At 36.4% G+C, this 20072-nt stretch overlaps 1 protein-coding gene across 5 annotated transcripts; it reads right to left on the bottom strand.

Moving 5' to 3' along the window:
- Positions 1-1021: 1021 nt before the first annotated feature.
- Positions 1022-18362, bottom strand: LOC104111701 (uncharacterized). Of its 5 annotated transcripts, none has more exons than XM_070196947.1 (13): positions 18091-18356; positions 9848-9932; positions 9596-9666; positions 7280-7409; positions 7110-7189; positions 6013-6097; positions 5659-5739; positions 4847-4941; positions 4596-4646; positions 3160-3240; positions 1829-1901; positions 1667-1744; positions 1022-1297 (listed from the first exon to the last, which is right to left on the bottom strand). In XM_070196947.1, exons 1-13 carry the CDS (start codon positions 18189-18191, stop codon positions 1259-1261), a joined length of 1050 nt encoding a protein of 349 aa, XP_070053048.1. In that variant the 5' UTR covers positions 18192-18356; the 3' UTR covers positions 1022-1258. The 5 variants fall into 5 exon arrangements, with proteins under 5 accessions (XP_070053048.1, XP_009619748.1, XP_070053049.1 ...); XM_009621453.4 differs by having other exon boundaries at positions 7295-7409; positions 18091-18350; XM_070196948.1 differs by lacking the exon at positions 18091-18356 and adding an exon at positions 10369-10443 and having other exon boundaries at positions 9848-9929.
- Positions 18363-20072: the final 1710 nt, after the last annotated feature.

The raw sequence follows: 20072 nt of genomic DNA, 5'->3' as shown, positions 1-20072 counted from the left end.
ACGATAAAGGACAATAAGTGCTCTGCGCGAAATATTAGATATACTCCTATACTTAAAGGGATAATTATGGTTAAAAACTCATTTCGACAAGCTGTTTTTGGACATACCTCTTGACTTTGATAGTTGTCTGCTCAATGGGTTTGATAATTGTGACTGTCGGGCAAAGGCAAGGATCAGCCTGTTACATTGATTGAACGGCTAGAGATTAAATCCTTTCATTGTTGCCCGTATATATAGCTTTACAGAGCAAAGATCCAGCAAGGCATTCCAGGCATGGCATTGGATGCATCATTGTGCTGTGCTGAGTCAAAGTGTCGAATTGGACTGCCAAAACTTTTGACAGTTTGTTACTACTTACTAGAGGAATCGGGCAAATAAACTACTACGCTAAATTCGATTACCACAATAATGCATGCCACACGTTATTAATCACTCGCTGTGAACCAAATGCCAACCAAGCAACCTCTTGATCATGAAACAAGAGCGTATGGTTAGTATCATATGGATAACCAGTAAAATAGGAATGGCAAATGGTGCGGGTTGAAGCTTAACACACAAAATTTCAACCCGTCCCACATAGCAGTTTTTTTTCTATTTTCAAACTGCCCCACATATTAGTTTTTTTCTATTTTCAACCCGTCCCATCCCGCCCCACATTTTTTTTTAATTTTGTTATTTTTGCTTAAAAAAAACACAAGTTTAATATTTTATTTTGTTCAGTTTCTTAAATCCCTCATACGGATCCAAATATTATATTTCTATTTTTCAAAATTATAATAGAAAATAAATGAATTGAAACACGTAAAAGCTAAAAAATAAATGCATTGAAAAGCGTAACATCAGCATATCATATACCTAAATTTAGGTATTAACTTATACTTGAAAAATTTCCGTATAACAAAATGCATCATAATTTTTTTATAATTAGTTTATAAATATATACTATGATGTAACAGTAGTGGACACTGGACAAGGTCCTTGGCACGTATAGGTGAATGTCTTGTATAGTTAACAGTAATAATTGCATAGTCATATTTTCCAGCCACTTTATATTTATTGCTTGCCTTAATACCTTATTTTGTACAGTCTGCAGTGATTTCCAAATTTTCGAAAAATTCTAAAATTCAACTTCCAAGTGATATTTGAAATTTTCTTGACTAATCACTGATTCTGAAAAAAGTGAAAAATTTCTTAGGGCTAAACGGCTCGAAGTTACAAATAGGAACTATTAAATTCTTATTCCGCAGCAGTCCAGTATTCAAGGTTTTGACTGAGGGGGTCGACGAAGTCCAGGTATCTGCAAGCAAAATCACCATTTAAATGCATTGTTCATGAAAGTCGGTAAGAAAATGATACGCTTCCATGTAACATTGCCAACAACAACAACTATGCCTCAATCCCAAACATGTAACACAATTAAAATATGCCTTATTCCAAAAGCAAACCAAGATATTGAAGAACAAAAGCATTTGGAATTCGACGAGGAACAACCTAGTGATAAAGACCATCCACCTCTAACAATAAAGCCGGAGGTTTGAGTTCACAACGGTCTAAGGGTACATGGAGTGGAGTCTACCATACCCAAAAAAGTAAAATAAGGAGAAAAAAAAAAACTTTTGGATTTTAAAATATCATGTTAGACACTTCAAAGTAGTTCGAAACTAACCTCAATTCCTTGTGGGCCTATTCGATTATGGGAAATGAAATTGAGTAGCAAAGTAGCAAATTCATCAGGCACATCTTCCTGCAGTGCTCAAAGGACAAGCAAATATTCAGGAGTTGCAATTTCAGTTAAAACAACTGCCATCTTAAGAAAACCAAAATGGACCTGTATAGCGTGGCCTGTGTGTCTAACAACCACCATTTGGAACTTCCCTTGCATTTGACCTATTGTGAGGGCTCTGTGACAATAAATGGACAAATTAGTCTCAGGCCTATTTAGAACACAAACGAGAAAGATGTAGTTCATGCTTCTAGCGTTAGGCGTTTCCAATAGTTACGACTTAAGCTTTTATAATCTTTCACCAGAACAAAATGAAATCCATTAACTGCAGATTCTACTTTGTAGTATCTCATTGATGACAATGGGTTGCAAAAGAAATTATATCTGGACAAAATATATCGATAGAGTATAGCTTCCTCTGAACAAAACAGCATCATGGAAAACATAAATAGGATATAACTTAATTGTAACAAATTCAATGGTATATCCAAGCTTTAAGCTAGAATGGAGACTTCTTTTTCTTCTTTTCTACTTCTTCGTTGTTGTTTTTTGGTGAAAGAAAGTAAGGTAGTTACAATGAAGGGTATTCCCACCAGAAAACTGTTGGTGTGCAGTAAAAATCACAGAGACATCTATCCACTGGAAACTAGGTAATTTCCACTTACATGTTCTGAAAGTTAGCTGTTTACGTGAGATTTGGTTGGAGAACCCTATATAAATTGGTTAAAGAGTGTTAAGCATAAGCACACCGTTTTCTCTAAAACCTTTGTATATCTATTTCAGTTACATTAGTGGTAGTAAGGACCTTTGTATATCTATTTCAGTTACATTAGTGGTAGTAAGGAGAGCGCTAAAGGAGAATAAACTTTTCTGAAAACAAATGATAAATTCTTAGTTCATGGACATGCAATGGCAATAAAAGGAATGTAATCCTTATGTGATTTGATAGACAAATGGCAGCCCTTTATTACTTCCACTGATAATTCCTCTGTTTGCTGCTTGTTTCTTCATATACTGAATAGTGACAAGTATCTAGAGATTCTAAGCAGACTTTGGCAATTCTGCTTTGTGTACGCAGTTAAGAATAATACATATTCCCAACTAGTAAATAGTTAACTGGGAGAAATTGGCTGGCATTTAGAGATACTTTTGCCAGAAGGAATGGACATGCAATTCCTCATTACAAGTGAATCTGCAAGTACTATCTTGTTTAGGAAAGCCATGCACATCAATTGTTCCAACATGATTCACTGAGAAGTAAGATCAGAAAAGGAATATACAGAAGAACCATCTCTTACATAACCACAGATCCGAAAAGGAATATACAGAACCATGTCTCATACATAATCACAGTGTTAAAGCTTCGCATGCATGCTAACAAGCATATGCAATTATAGAATTCCACATGACCTTCGATACAGAGAGAAGTACACAACCTGTCAAGTCTGTCTGTCCCAGCTAACAGCAATATCTTTGGAACAGGAGATGACAAAAACTTTTCTGAAAGGCCTTCGTACCTGAAACAAGGGCATTATAATTTCAGGTTCAAATTGACATATGCCGCTAAAATGGAAAACAAGATGCTCAGCTTCCTCGTCAGCACTAGGTGTCAGACCTCTGGAAGCATGACACAGACTGCAAAATTAAGAGAACTTCTCGAGTCTACATATAGTCAATGCCATTCTAAAAGGACCGTAGCAGTTAGAGAAACCCTGAGGGAATAAAAAGAACAAATTTATTTGAAAAGGAGCTTTAACTTGTGCAGCAGGTGCTATATTGTGAGATTAGCTTAGAGACTATCAGTCATTTGTTTTGCATTGCAATCATGTGATTAATTCGAGCGAACACACACTCAGAGTAGGACCACAAGCATGGGTTGATGATCATAAAATTTAACAATTAGTCCTTTTCATTCTGAGTGCTTTTAGTGTTCATAATAAATCGCAAAAGTATCTTGCTCTACTACCTTTTGGTTTGGTTTTCTTTAAAGGAAAGAGTTACAAGAATACGCACTTCTACCAATGTAGAACACTAAGCATTTTGCAGACAATTCAATGATTGAAGGCCACTTCAATAATAACTCAAAGTAAGGATAAGTTAATGCTGTGATTGAATTTGTTTGGGCTACATAGATGCCTGCCAATGTGAAGGCAGCTGTAACCAATTGGGTCAGAAAGAAATCATTGGTGTTCTGAAGAAAGATCAGAAGCAATATCTTGTGTAAATTTAGAAGTCTTCAACTAATGAATATTTGGTGTAGTAAGAAAATTATACATGATGTAATCAATGTATCGAACTTCAGAGGCCCCTTACGTATTTAAAGGAGTAAGTCCATTAAAATCTGTAACTTCCCAGTGCTTTCTTGGTGCTGTGTAAAATATAATTCATGCCTTACTTATCATAAAAAGACTAAATATTCATTCTGTTAATAATTTTCAGCGTGACCGCTATCTAACTGAATGAATGACGACCATAACCTTCAAGATCACAGGCAAAGGAGAAGAAAAAATAAAAAAGGTTTAACTTTTTTAAATTGTTAGAGAACCAAAATACATTTTTTTTATGAAGAGAATTTCATTAAAAGGCATCAAGAATATACATAGCAAAACTATACAACATAAGAGTGTCTTCTCATGTACAAAAACTTACTGAATAACTAAGGAGCAGACACAAACTGAGGCATAAACTGAGCAGACCAGAAAACAGTTTTTTCCCCCCATAAACTGAGGCTAATTGCTAGAAAATTGATGCAACGCAGTCCCAAATGGTCTCCTAGGACCCTAAACACAAGATTTAGTGTTTCTAAAACAGCATAATATGTCAGGATATGCAAAAGATCTAGATTGGACAAGCAGAAAAGAATAGCTCGTACCATTCTCTCCAATACTGCTCAGTTTCTTCCAGTCTTGCTCTATGCGTGTAACTGCAGTATAAGTGTTGGTGATGGGAATTAGCAGCATCATAAGCCAACACCAAAAAAAAAAACATACAGAAAACCTATCTAATCACCTAAGTCCGAAAACAGAACTGAAAGAAAGAACTCCAGCCCTCTTCCCCAGTACCATCCCAAAAATAAAAAAGAACGAAAGGAAGACATGCCAAACATATGACATGGTTACGCACCATTTTTTTGATTCATCATATTTCAATGTGTTGGGGATGGATACACGAGCAGAGTCAATATTTCTCAAAGAGCCTGATTTGACACTCCATTCAATCTGTAGATGCATAAAACTTCCAAATAAAAACTTGAGAGCCTCAGTAGATCTAAGGACTCCGAGGAGCTCGTATAAAACTCATATCCTAAGTCCTAACCAAGCAGAAGCTCAATATAGGAAAAACAAGTATAAACCATGATTTTTTCTGGATAAGTCAGATAAACCATGCTATGTTAGAGGGTAGGAAATAGCTTTATGAGTTAAACTTCACAACGTAATGGTGTCGAAGTTACTTAAGATGACAAGAAAATGTCATATCGTAAGTTTATGCAAGATTGTTCACCTGATTAAATGAAATTGGTATTGGTGGTCAGACTGTCTTTTTCAACAAAAAATAACAAAAATAAGTGACTAGATTGATTATCTACTCAATGACGTGCACTTATTATGATGCGATTAATCAAGCATCTGTTATATACAACCTTATGTTAAGAAAGCAGCAGGAACATAATATACGTAATTGAAATAGAGACTACTGAATTGTACTCCCTCCTGCTGATACTGAATTTCATATTTTCACGGCAAAATAAGTTTCTTTTTTTGGTTGTCGGAGGGAGGGGAGGGGAGGGGACGGGGGCGGGGGTAGATTAAATATAAAGCGTTCCTGAGAAGCAAGGCTACCTGAGTAAAAAACAACATAATCAAAAATTTGCTCAATATGATAAGGCGAGCACGACTGCTGTCACAAAAAGGGAAGAAGTTCTGAGCATTGGTTACCGCTTTTTCAGGGGTAGAGAAATGCTGCATTCTGTTCGATAGAATCTTCTGCATATGAATCAACGATGCCATTGCTGAACCCTGATAACTCCGGAAATCAGTACATAAAAAGGGCAGCCCAGTGCATAAAGCATCCCGCATTCACGTAGGGTCCGGGGAAGGGCTGCACCCCAAGAAGTGTGATATAGACAGCCTACCCTAATGCAAGCATTAGTGGCTGCTTCCACGACTCGAAACCGTAACCTAAAGTCACACGGAGTACAACTTTACCGTTGCTCCAAGGCTCCCCTTCCCGGACATCAGTACTTAATGAAACAAAAATCATATCTCTAACAAGTTAGAAAGATTGACAACCTCAACAACGTCCACAACCACCAAGCCAGCCAAACTTGGAAGTGATTTTTTTGCAGCAACGTGAACTGCAACTGCACCTCCCATACTGTGACATAATCAGAAAACTCTAAGTCCAACTATTTATTTTTAAAGACTGGAATGATATGTGCACACGCATTCACTCACAAACAGAAAGTGAGACAGAAAGAGAGAACAATTCACAACTTATTTGTGGTACAGAAAACTTCTAACCTAAGCGTGCAGTTAATTAAAATAAAAAGCAGAAATAGTTCATTCATAGCAGGACTAAAACTTCTTTTGAGTGAAAACGTACAAAGGTTTACATCCTATTCGTATACTATCAAACCATTTTCATTCTTGGTAACAAATATATGGGAACAAATGACAAGAATCCAGACCAACCAAGAAAAGGAGAAAGGAAATAAAGATACATTTGAGGACTCTTCAGACTGGAAGAAAATGGGAACAGGCGAAGAAATGCGGCATATCAATGAGTTAAAAGTTCTAAGCAACTATAGATCTGATGGATGCAACAGAGATCGATTTGGTTTACAGACCACTGCAACACTAATACAACTAATTCCATTATTAAATTACTGAGCTATCGCTCTTTCTCACAAAATAAAAATAAAAATACTGAGCTAGCGTAAACAATGTCGATGAAAATTGCGTCCAAATGAAAAGCTCCGTGCCTCGTAGCTTGCAGCTACTTAGCAACGATATAACACAATATCTTTTATTTAGCTAAACACAACAGAGATGAGTGCGAGAACATCCTCCAAAAAATTTTGCATGAGCAGAAATGGCTTCTTTAGATTTGTATACCAAGGCCAGAATGTAATTTACTATCTCCGAAGAACTGATCCTTTATTTGTCCTAAAACTGTATGATCTTGGAAACGATGTTTTCAGTTAGTATATCAACCTAAAACTTATTTGGGACTGATCTCCTATGGGTTGTTCCACTCAGCAGTGCATAAACCTTTAGCGCTATAAGTAGACATTTCACTACTAAATAAAGTTATTCCAAACGTAGTAACTAGTCAAACAAAGGCGTGAAAATTTGAATGCGAACCAACTTCATGAAGAAAGTACAACCTGTGGCCAACAATCACAATTGCAGGCGGAGCATCTCCATACATTGTCTTCAAAACAGAAAACACATCACCGCATAGCGTCTGCAACCAACAACACCACCATAACATGGAAATTGGGAAAAAAGAGTTTCTCAAAAGCATCAAATACTGAAGCTCATAGTAGTAAGATACATCTTTCAAAAGTACCTCAATGGACAAATCAACGTCATTTTGTGTAGCTGACTTTCCATGTCCCCTGAGATCCATGGCTACTATCCTAGCTTTCTCCTTGATTTTGCTTGCTGCCAATGCAAATGAGAGCCTGAGAAAATAAAACCGCACAGATTTAACATAATGTTTCTCGTTAATTGCCATTTCAAAACTGATGCTTAGCTACAAGATACAGATAGACGAGAGAGCAAGCGAAACCATTCACCAACAGGCTCTGTACCTTCCAACAGAATACAAATTTCCCAAGCATCTAGGAATTAACTAAGGAATTCACCAGAGAACTGAGCACAATGAATAAGAACATGGGCACAAAGAATGTCCTAAGACTGTTTACTGACATCTATTCTCCTGAAAAGTAAAAAGGGAGTCAATAAAGTTGATTCTTGAACAGAAGAGTGTTGGCAAAGCAACATAACTGACATTTAAGTGAAACCCATAAAGTGGTTGTATTATATTCGACTATATTCTCAAAGGCACCATGTAGATTTTTACTAGCTCCTTTTCTTCATTAAGTTTCTCATTCGTAAGATGAAAGTTTCCATATCTCCCGAAAGTTTCTTGTGCCTTTTTTGGAATAAATTAAATAAACTTCATTTAAAGCACACCAGATGATGTCAAGAGCATATAAAATATAAATTTTTGGTTCAACCACAATCGGAGCTGAGGACGTTGGGTTTCTCTTTGTTCAACGTCTCTTGGGTTCTCTCAAGGACAATGGATTGAGTCTTCGCTAGATCAATGATACAGACATTTGCAGAGATAGGAACACAGCTTGGAGGACTATCTCACTATGTCTTCTTTGATCTATTTAGAATTGGAGAAAGAAGAGATTGTTCCATACTAGCAAGTAATGATGTTAGGAGTAATAAGACAATCATTTCTTCTTTCATTAATTGTTTTGGTCTAAGCAGTGAATTTTGCCTTTTAATCCATTAATATGCAGCAGTTATACTAAGGACAAGGTTCCCTCTTCAAACCTAAGTTGCTCCGACGGGTAGTTTAGCTGCCGCACCCGTGACGATACGACACTAGTATGGGTGTGGGTATGGGATCCGTACCGGATCTGGTCAAACAATTTTGGGTACTTTGACACGACGGATGGAAAAATTCGAGACGAGATACAATTTGATTCCCGAAATCAGAACCAAAACTAGGGTAAATTTGAAGAAAATAGCATGCCTTATCTAGGAAATCAATCCTTTACTTATCTACACAACTTGAGAATAAAAAAGAAATTTACATTTTACAGGCTATACTTAAGTATTCTACAAAATTTCTCATAATTTAGAGATATTTTTCTATTTTTATTTTTGTAAATTATTTTTAGCCGGATCCCCGCACCTGTATCCGCACTAGGATCCGTATCCCCGAATCTTAGAATTTACATCTCGAAGGATCCGACTTCTAGATCCGCACCCGTGTCGGACACCCGCACCAGTGTCCGAGCAACTTAGCTTCAAACTGTATCAGCATACCATTCTCTACTCCTTAACCATACCATTCGGCAACCAAATATTGTTTTCTACCAAATGTGAAAACAAAGAAGTGCACGCTTTCCCATTTGGCTCTTCCTAATTCCTCTTTTTCTTAATCTTTCTGGAATCTTCTGCACTTGGTCTATGCTACATGGCCTCAGGTAGTAATGAAGCTTACAGATGCATGTCTGATTTTCCTAGGCTTTTTATTTAGAACATGTGGATGATGCTAAAAAGTTTATCAGAAGCAAGTTAGACACAGTATGCATCAATTTAAAACTAAACTATTATCATTTTAAAGAGCTGCTATACATCTTTTTCTGGATCTTCTTTCTCAGGTTACTAGGTTAGGTTCCCCTCCAAGTCACCTGCTTCTAAGTCCAGCAAAGCTCCTTACTTTTTGTGGATTTTGTTGTATTATTAGTCCATTAGCGCAAAAAGATTGTGCCATAGATACAAGAGATGTAAGAACAAACATGCAGAGTGGAAAATACTCCCTTATTTGGATGTCACGATTCAAATTCTTTTATGGTTATGATTTCTTAAAAGAAAGTTGAAATGTTCATTTCCTAACTTTTTAAATTTTTAGCAGGAAAGGTGAAAAAGTATGGTTCAAATGAAAGTTTGTTCCCATGTCACTTTTTGTTAGTAAAGACCAAAGAGAAAGCAGAAATTAAATGTCTTTGTTATGATCTAAAACTCATCTGGAACAAAACCTAAAGTGAAATGTGGCTCTACACTTTGTAAATACAACTGCTGAAACAGAACCATAAGAAAAGCTAAGTAAAAAGAGTACACCTACCCGCAATAACCACCACCATGCAGGCAAAAAACAACAGGCCCTTCAGTCCCTGCCATATAAACATGAAATACCTGAAATGACAAAGCAAATAAAAATGATCTTGCTACTTGACTACGAAAAGAAGAGCATAAAAAAAGAAGGAAAAAAAACAAAGAAATACTATGATGAACTCTCAGGCAGATAGAAATATTTTTGTCAAGAAACAACTGAGTTTTCAAATACTAAGAAAATTCAACAGAAGTTAGAACCAACATCATCTGAGTCTGGGATCTGAATATCATCTTCTCGATCGAAATAATCTGACCAATCTAAAGGTGCATATTTCTGTGAAGATGTCCTGCAGCAATAATTAAGACAATTTTTCAGTCAAAAATATGTGATTAATAAAAAACAATAAATTTCGTGGACCAAAATTAAAAAACTACACTTCTACAATTCTGGTGATTAATTGCAAACAAAGACACCTTTGTCTAACCTAAAGCTCCTAAAAGAGCTCCCCGATTACTAATATGCTGACATCAAGTAGAAATTTTTAATTTTAATTAGTACAATATAAATTTCACTAAACTGCACTTGAGAAGTGCATATATATTAACAGAAAAAAGTATTGAGTCTGCTACTAACATTGTAGGGAATAGGAAAGTTCCAGAAAAGAATTATCATTGTTTCCAATAGTCAGATTACATTACACCAGGAATTTAACAATTTGTAAACATCTAGAGCAAAAATTAGCTAGAATCTCGTCTTCTAAACACCTGCAGTACAGCAGTAAGTGCCTTGGTGATTCTAGGTCCCTCATATAAGTGTTGTCAAAGGTGAAAAGCTTTAAAAAGCGCTCTAGATATCTTGGGGCTTTAAGCGCAAAGCGCAATTAAAGTGTGGGCTTTATTAAAAAAAGGTGCAATGAGGAAAAATAAAAATATATTCGTAATGCAAGAAAAAAGTAACAAATTCATTCATAGTGTTTTCCTTAACAATTATTATATCTCTTTGCTGATTATATTTTTATTGTTTATTAATGCTTGATTCAACATAGGACACGCGGCCTATAAGGCGTACACCTTAGTGCCTTGCCTACACTGAAGCGCAGCTTAAGCGAGGCGAAGCGCCCTCCTTGAGCTTTTTTTAGCTTCAGGGCTTGAGCGCGCCTTCAATGAGCCTTTGATATCAGACACTTGCTGAACAGATTCTAATCTCTTTTCAGCGAAATTTGTGTGATGAAAGCTTCCTGAAGGGCAATCCATTCAAACATGCTGCTCTAGTGGGTGCCTTAGTTATGCATTTTATCTTCCATGGCCGTTCTATATTTTATGTTATCCCCTCTACTTAAACTTTTAGTGCATGACTCACTGTAAATTTTCCAATCTCTACTTGCTTTACATTTTATATTACCAGGGATCTTCGATACTTCCTTCACTTCTCCGATCATACTAAGTAGTTCAGCCACTCTATCAACCTCCCAGTCAATCATCCTTGCAGTCTGCAACCGCTTCCTCCTGATTCACCACTAGTGGGTACATATGTAAGAGAGGTGAGCTTCAAAGGCTGCTGATTAACTCAACCATTTTGCTACATTCTTATCTTCCTTCCATCACCTACTTGCAGTTGACCTTTTGTTGAAAATCTCCTCAAAAGACTGCTTAGATGCTTCCATAGACCCACCCCACTGCCAGAGCAGGTTCCGGTACTCCAAAAACCATAGATTCCATATTTTATCACATTTTGATCTCTTTCCATAAGTCTAGTTGCTCATCGTCAAACCTCTATTGCCATTTTAAGGGTAGACTTCATGTAATTTCAGATCTTTTACTTCCAAGACTAAGGCCTCATTTGTTTGCACTTAATGGAGGTCTGGATCGTAATCATTCAAACCTCAGACATTAAATGCGTTTGTTTTTAAAGTTTGAATCTTAATTATTCAGATCTTAATCATTATGTGTGTCTGTTTTTTTTACTTCACAACCACCTAATGCGTCTAAATAGATCTATATGATTAAGATCTACAACAGAGACTTAATTTCATTAAGATGCTGTCATCTATATTCATTATTAACTGCTGCCACCACATACCATTATCAACTACCACCATGACATCTACCACCACCATACTCAATCACCACCACCACCACCCGCACACCCCTCAATCATAGCCGCCACCACTATCGACTACCACCACCCACTATCCCCACCACTCCTACTACCATCATTCTCAACCAGAACCAACACGCATCCACCTCAACTACCACAACTAACCACCCCATCACCATCAACAACCATAGCCGGTACTGCCTATTATTATAAACCACCACCACCACCCCCATTATTAACTATCACCACCCACCACCATCATCCTCAATCATAATCGCAATCACTACCAATCACCACTAGCTATTACCCTGAACCACCACCATCAACCAAAACTACCACCAACCACCGCCTCTAGTCGGCATTCACAAGCACCACCGTTAGCCATCACCACCAGCAACTACCATATTTTAAAAAACTATATATTTTATTGATAGAATATTACATTAATTAGTATTTCATTTGAATTTTATGTTTAATAATTTTCAAATAAAGATAAAGTTTATATATTCAGTTGTTAAAAATCAAGCAGTCTTGATCATTTAGTATTCAGGACTTAATATACATCTTAATATTAAGATGTGTATTCAAATTCAGATGTCTTAATCTTAATACACATCTTGATATTCAGATGTGTATTAAGATTTAGACATCATCTTAAAAAAAAAAAATGAGGCCTAAAAACCTCTTAGGTGTTATTATTCTGGACCATTATTTTAGTTGCTTTTGCATAAGAAGTACCTCATTAACTTGTTCAGTTGTTTAACAATTTTTTGGGGGAATGTGGTGCAGTGACATATAGATAGTGGAGCATCAAGAAGTTCTTAACACTAGAACAACTTAGCACTTCTCTTCCGTTATAAAAAAGAAAATTAGTAGTTTTTTTTAGAATGGTAACAAATTTTATTCATCAGCACAAAGATTATGCTGGCAACAACATTTACAGGGTACTATCCTTGTGAGCTTTACAAGGCTTCCAAAAATTGTAGAATAAATTCTGCATCTCCTACAGAAAACTCTTTAAACCAAAAGTGAAAATTTAAAATACAATTCATTTTCATTACTTGTATGGAGCTACTCCTGTCTTCAAAACATCTGTTATTTCTTTCCTTCCATATGGTCCACCAAATGCAAGTTGGGATAATCCTCCTCCACCATTTTTTCTGACTGACCATTTTACCAGCATAGTTCCAAGCTTTCAGTAGATCACATGTGTTTCCCGGCATTATCCATTTCAAATTTACCAGGGCCAAAAATAGATTCCATAATTGGGAAGTGAAAGCACAATGGAGAAAGAGATGGCTATTGTTTTCAGATTCAGCTTTGCAGAGGAAGCATCTGGAGGTTAATTGCATACCCCTTCTTTGAAGAATATCCTGAAGTTAGACAAGCCCTCCTTGCTACTAGCCATGTAAAGCAGTTAACCTTGTAAGGTATCTTGATCTTCCAAATTTGCTTCCAAGGCCAGTTGATGTTCTGTTGTCCATTATTGGAGAAATAAGTATATGCATCTCTTACTGTGAATACCTTACTGCCTATACCATTCCATACCATGGTATCCTCATAGTCACTGGGTCTTCTCAATCCCTCCATAGTTAGATAGAATGCAGTCGCTATCCCCATTTCCCAATCATTTAATGCTCCCCTGAAAGTGAGATTCCATCCATGTTGGCTCCATACTTCACCGATTGTTGACTTAGGTAGAAGTGCTAACCTAAATATTTCAGGGAACCTATCTCTTAAAGGTTCATGCCCTATCCATTTATCATACCAAAATGCTATTTTTCTGCATTCCCATGGCAGAATTCAGTATTAGCCGTAAAATCTTCCCATAATGCTTTGATGGACTTCCAATTGCTCTCCCCATAGGCTGTGTTGATAGGTTTGGTGAACCAATGACCCATTTTCCCATATTTTTGAGTTACCGCCTTTTTCCACAGGTTATTTTCTTCCCTGCCATACCTTCATAGCCATTTACACATTGAACTCTTGTTATGAATTTTTAAGTTCCTTATTCCCATGCCACCTACTATCTTACTTGAGGTTACTGTTTTCCATCTCACCAAATTATATCCTTTTTTTTCTGTGTTTTCATGCCATAAAAAATTTCTCCGGATAACTTCCAGCCTCTTCTCCACCTTGGCAGGAAGTGGAAATAACGACATAATATATGTAGACAAAGCGTCCAACACAATATTTATCAAAGTGGTTCTGCCACCAAGTGATAGATACTGTGTTTACCATCTAGCCAATTTCTTTTCACATTTGTCTAGTACATCATTCCATATCTCCATTGCTTTATACTTGGAGCCTAGAGCTAATCTCAGATATTTTGTGGGTAGAGATCCCACCTCACATCCAAGGATACCAGTTAGCACCTGAGTTTCTGCACCTCCATTTACTGGATATAACTTGCTCTTCTCCCAATTAATATATAACCTAGAAATAGCTTCAAATAGGATCAATATTAATCTGATATGCCTGACATCTCTTTATTAGCTTCACAAAAAATTAATGTGTCATCAGCATATAAGAGGTGAGTGATGGCTAAACAGTTTGTTAATCTGCTGTTTATTTGAAAGCCCCTGATCCATCCATTTCTAGCAGCCTTCACCATCATGTTGTTTAATCTCTCCATGGCAATAACGAACAGGAAAGGAGATAAAGGATCTCCTTGCCTAAGTCCCCTTTGAGATGGAAAAAAACCTTCAGGGCTACCATTCACTAGTATAGAGAATCTAACACTGCTAATACAGAAGTGAATCCAGCTAATCCATTTGGAACCAAAACCCATGTCCCTTAAGATATTTGTGAGAAAATTCCAATTTACATGGTCAAAGGCTTTCTGTATGTCCAATTTGCATAGTAACCCTGGCTCATGTCCCTTCATTTTTGAGTCCATACACTCATTTACAATTAAAGTTGCATCCATAATTTGACTCCCTTTGATGAAGGCCATCTGATGTCTGCTTACCAACTTATCCACCACTTTCTTTAATCTTTCAGCCAAGATCTTAGAGATTATCTTATAGACACTGCTAATTAAGCTAATAGGTCTAAAGTCTTTTAGCTCTTTAGCCCCACTCTTCTTAGGGATCAAAACCACATATGTAACATTGAAGCTTTTCTCGAAGTACTCCTGTGAATGAAAGTTATGGATAGTATATGCATAGTGTCACCTTTGATCACCTCCCAACATGAATGAAAGAAACCCATGGAAAATCCATCAGGTCCAGGTGCCTTTTCTGCCTCACACATCTTAATGCATTCAAAGACCTCTTGTTCCTCAAACTTTCTTTGTAGCCATTCTTGTTCTTCCTCAGAAATACTTTGGGAGTCTTCCAAAGTAAACTGTGATCTCCAGGCCTCTGTTTCTGAGTACAACTTCTGATAAAAGGAGATAATTTCTCCTTTAATTTCTTCAGGTTCAAAACCTAGTGATCTCTGCACCATCAATAAGTAATTCATCAATGTGATTATGCCTTTTGTGAGCATTTGCCATTCTATGAAAAAATTTAGAGTTCTTGATCTTTGTCTCCAAGCTATCTCCTCATGTCTTGCAATTTCTTCCACTTCTACTTCGAGGTTAACTTTCTGGGCTAGTTCATCATCAGTTAGGTTTCTTTGCTCTTGTAATAAATCCAGTTGGGCTATCCTCCCCAATATGTCAGTCTTCTTCCTTTCCAAGTTCCCATAATTTGCCAAATTCCATTCCTTGAGCTTTCCCTTCAGCATCTTCAGAAAATTAGTAGTTTTCTTAATGCAAATTGAACTTGCGCTATCTATGAACAATGGAGTGGAATGACTATTCTTAATAATCCCTTTCCTATATCCTTTTTGGCATTGGTCTATTATGGGCTGACTTGGCTGAGCATTGTCATTAAAAATGTGTTGCTTCACATTAGTTAAGTATAGACCTCAACTCTGCTATAGCATATATGTTACTATCATAGGAGTCACTGTGCTGTCAAAAAGGCATTTGAGCTCCATCATTTCCACCCTACCGTCCTCACATAAGATGCAAATAGACAGTCACCAACCTTCCAACAACAAGGAAGGGCGCCTTATAAAAGGGATAAATTGTAGCTCCACCTGTTTCGTCCACCTCTTAAAAATGAAGGGGACACTTCTGTGGTGAAAAATACTACTCCCTCTGTTCCAATTTAAGTGACATTCTTTTCTTTTTAGTCAGTCCCAAAAAGAATGATACATTTCTATGTTTAGTAACAATTTAACTTTAAACTTCCCATTTTACCATTTATGAGATGATTTATAACCACAAAAATTTCTTTGACTTGTTTTAAACCACAAGTTTCAAAATTTTTTCTTTCTTTCTTAAACTTTGTGCCCCATCATACACCAACACATAAATTGGGATGGAGGAGCGTCAAATTTCCTATACTAAAGGCCAAATCTCTAACCAAAATGCAGTTAACACCCCCTTCCCACTGCAATTGTTCACACCATTCACCAAATACATGATATCTACATCTCCAGCAATTTTTCTACTTCCCAATATTGCCTTAGATATAAATAACTAAATATGTGTGGAGCCACTGTAAGCTTTTATAGGATTTTCAATTGTCAAACAACATCAGATCATATTTTCTACATTTAGAAGAACTCAAATTATGGGTCAAAGGGAGTAAAAGTTGAAACTCCTTCTACAAGGTGCAAAATGAAACACCAAGTACTTTTTTCAGCTTAAGGTCCTCAAATTAGCACTTCTCGTCTCAGTCATTCCATCTGACAGGATTCTCTATCGAATTTATTTGGAATTTGACGAATTTTTACATCAGCTTTCCATCCAACAGAAGAAATTCTTCAGATAGTTATGGTAGACAGTACCAAAAGATCTACATCTATTTAACAATGATATTTAGGACTGACAATCTAATTCTCTCACACCTCAAACCTATTTGACATGTTTATCCTAATATCCCCACTAAAACTAAAGTCTCCCTAACAAATAGGCGTTAAACCAATGATGACTTGTCCACCAAAAAATAAAGTCATTAAACAGTTGGAAAGAGGTCAAGGAAATGCATATGATATTTCTTTGCATAACAAGAACAGGTCACTTCCTGTGTCATTAGTGTATGGCATTATTCAGTTGCTTGTCCAGTTATAGCAATCCCAACTAGGTACCTCAAGAAAACTAAATGGGTACATCAGTGTTTAAAAAAGCGCCCGCTTCCTCGCTTTAAGCGAGAAGCGAAGCGAAGCGAGAAGCTGCACGCTTCACCCTGCTGAAGCGACTCAGGTGTAGAAAAGCGACCGCTTCCCACTAAAAAGCGAGAAGCGGGAAAGCGATGCGATGCGATGCGAAGAAGTGACCGCTTCTGTGTTTTAAAACAGACCCAGCCCTATTTTATTAAAAACGAGGTCTGGTCTTTCATTAAACGAACAAATGCAATGAGACTAGGGTTTTAAAGACACTAGTCGACTTCTTCTTCTTCATCGACTGAAAGCATCAACTTCAAGTTCAAACAACAGGTATGTTCTGATTTTTCTTCTCCTTCTCCTTCTTCTTCTTCTTCTTTTTCTTTTTCTTTCACTGTTTAAACGTCCAAAAAGCAGCGAAATGCTGGCGAAATTTTTTTTTTACCTTCGGTTCTTTCTCAGAATCGATGACAATTTTTAAACAGTGACATAAAAAATTGCCCAGTTTACTGTCCAATTTTTTTTATTTTACCTCTAATTTTTATATCCTTTATTGTTAGTTCTTATTGTCTTTCTTATGTGCTATGTAGTTGTTCTTTTAATCGCGAAGAAGTTGACGAGCAATATAATAATGATAATGGAATACAATAATTTGACAATCTTGTAGAAGAATAGGATGCTCATTTTGTGCTTTAATTGATGCTACTATTTAGTTTTCACATTGAAGTATTGAACATTTGCTTACAATTACATATGTTGTCTATGCAGTATTTATTTTAATTTTTTTTTAAAATTCCGCTTCACTTCAAAAAAGCAAGCGCTTCGCTTCTCGCTTATTGTCGCTTTTTCTCGCTTCACGCTCTTCACAACACTGGGGTACATCAATAACAATTGACCAGATGTTCCAACAATTAAAATGATCTCATTGGTTTACCAAGATCCCTTATTTCCAAATATGCATTATCCCTTGATAAGTATTTCTACCCAGTAAAAACTAATCCACATTTACAGAACCAAAGGTAGCAAAAAGAGATCATCATAAGAGCTTCTGTACTAAAGAAAGACTAATAATAAAAACTCCATAAATGTACAGAGCATTATCAGTACCTCTAAAATGCCAATCACACATTTCAAATAATTTTATTCCAAAATTTCATACTACACAAACATAGGAAAAAAAACAAACACCAAAAAGCTCAATTGTTTTTTTTTTTTTTTGGAAAAATGGACAACGATGATGAGCTTACTGAATGGGAAGGCGAGCAGGGATAGAAGAAAAGGCAGAAGGGAGATTATGGGTTTCTTCTGAGCCTTCTTCTGGAAGTGATGTAAGGTTTGATGAATCCATATTTGAAGATCACTCGAGAGAATGTGTGAACGTTTGTAGGCACTCTGCTATTTCAAGATTGTGAATATTTGAGGTTTATTTTTTAGTCTTCCTGTGATTTGATGCTATCATACGTGTCGGGTAAATTTTGCTCTTTCTGTTTTGAAGCCTTTGGGCCCACTAGTAAGCCCAGTCCACAAATTGTGCTGATTTATTGTCGGCCGAAAATGTATCAATTTAGAATAGCACAACCAAATCAAAAGTAAGCAGTGTCAAAATTTAGGACAATAAATTTGGAGATTCTATTACATTAAAAAAAAAGAGTAGGAGACAAAAAAATTAATATGCTAATAAAATTTTTTATTAACAATATAATAATACTAAACATTGGATAATATCTATCTATATAGAATAAGAGAACCAAATCAATATGATGATGCCAAGTATAACAACAAATATGTAACAAGTGTCAAATTTTAGGATAAACCTCCAACAAATTTGGAGATTCTATTATATTAAGAAAGAGTAGTAGAAAACAATATTAAACAAAGTAATATGCTAATAAACATTTCTATTAATAATGTAATAATACTAAACATTGAATATTATAATTAAGAAAAATACATAAAAAAGTTATTCGATGACTATATAAGTCCCTTTAATTTAATAAATTTTTTATTATTAGGTATATCGTATTGACAAATAATATGACAATACAAATGTATTAAAGAAATACGGTCACGACCCAACTCCCATCAGAGCCGCGATGACATCTAAAACTACTTGCTAGGCAAGCCAACAGTTCCACAATAACAGTAAATTCAGTAAAACAGAATTTAATAAACTCAATAGCGGAGATATCAGGAAATAATTGCGAAACAACATTAATACTTCTACAACCATCCCAAAGATCTGGTGTCAACGAGTACATGAGTTCTACTGAATATCAAAATACAAGGCAAAATCCTCAGTGCAACTGTTAGAACAATAGAACAGTAACAACATTCATAAATGAAAGAGAACTTCATGGTCTGCGGACGACATAGCAGCTACCTCGTAGTCTCCCAAAGCAGGTACCCGCACAACTCTCGCATACGGAAGTACCTGAATCTCCACACGAAGTGCAGAGTGTAGTATGAGTACAACCGACCTCATGTACTCAATAAGTAACAAACCTAACCTTGGACTGAAAACAGTGACATGCTCAGAAGAAACACTTAGTGACCAATATCAATAACCAGTAACGACTCAAGAAATAAGGGAAATAATATAAGTAAATAACTCAATGATATCATGTTCAGCTCGTTCACATTACATGAATTTAGACATGCTTTCCAAGTATAACAGTTAAAGCCCAACACGAATAAAATATTTTATTTATCATCTAGCATGAGGAAAGTACATCTCTATGTCTACATGTCAACATAATATCATCACAGTAAAACCATCAAGAATATCCACACTTAGCACGCTCACGGTGCCTGGACAAGACCCTCACCATCACACACAACAACACTTAGTATTGTACGGGTGCCTGGCATAAATGCCCCTCACCAAAGTATGTATATATATAACACTGTGCCAACGTTCACTACTGGTATGTCAGACTCCCGAGGGGCGAATCCTGGCCTAAGCGCTAATCAAAACACATAGCCCAATAGTTGGGCCTGGTGCACGCGTCACCCCAAATCAGTAATACTTGCCCAATATAAGCATGGCGTATGCATCACCTCAAAATCAATACCAAATCAGCTCTATGACCCAAGCTTAGTCATCAACAGCTCAAGTTTCAGTTAACCACATCTCACAGTACTCAATTCAACAATGTTACACATATGATGCATCAATAACATGTGAGGAATCGAATAAGAAAGTACCGAGATAGAGATATCATACACGAAT

This window comes from Nicotiana tomentosiformis, chromosome 3 (genome assembly GCF_000390325.3).
Source record: "Nicotiana tomentosiformis chromosome 3, ASM39032v3, whole genome shotgun sequence".
Taxonomy (NCBI): Eukaryota; Viridiplantae; Streptophyta; class Magnoliopsida; order Solanales; family Solanaceae; genus Nicotiana; species Nicotiana tomentosiformis.
Note: the sequence above shows the minus strand (reverse complement) of the source record. Positions and strands in the feature narration are given on the sequence as shown.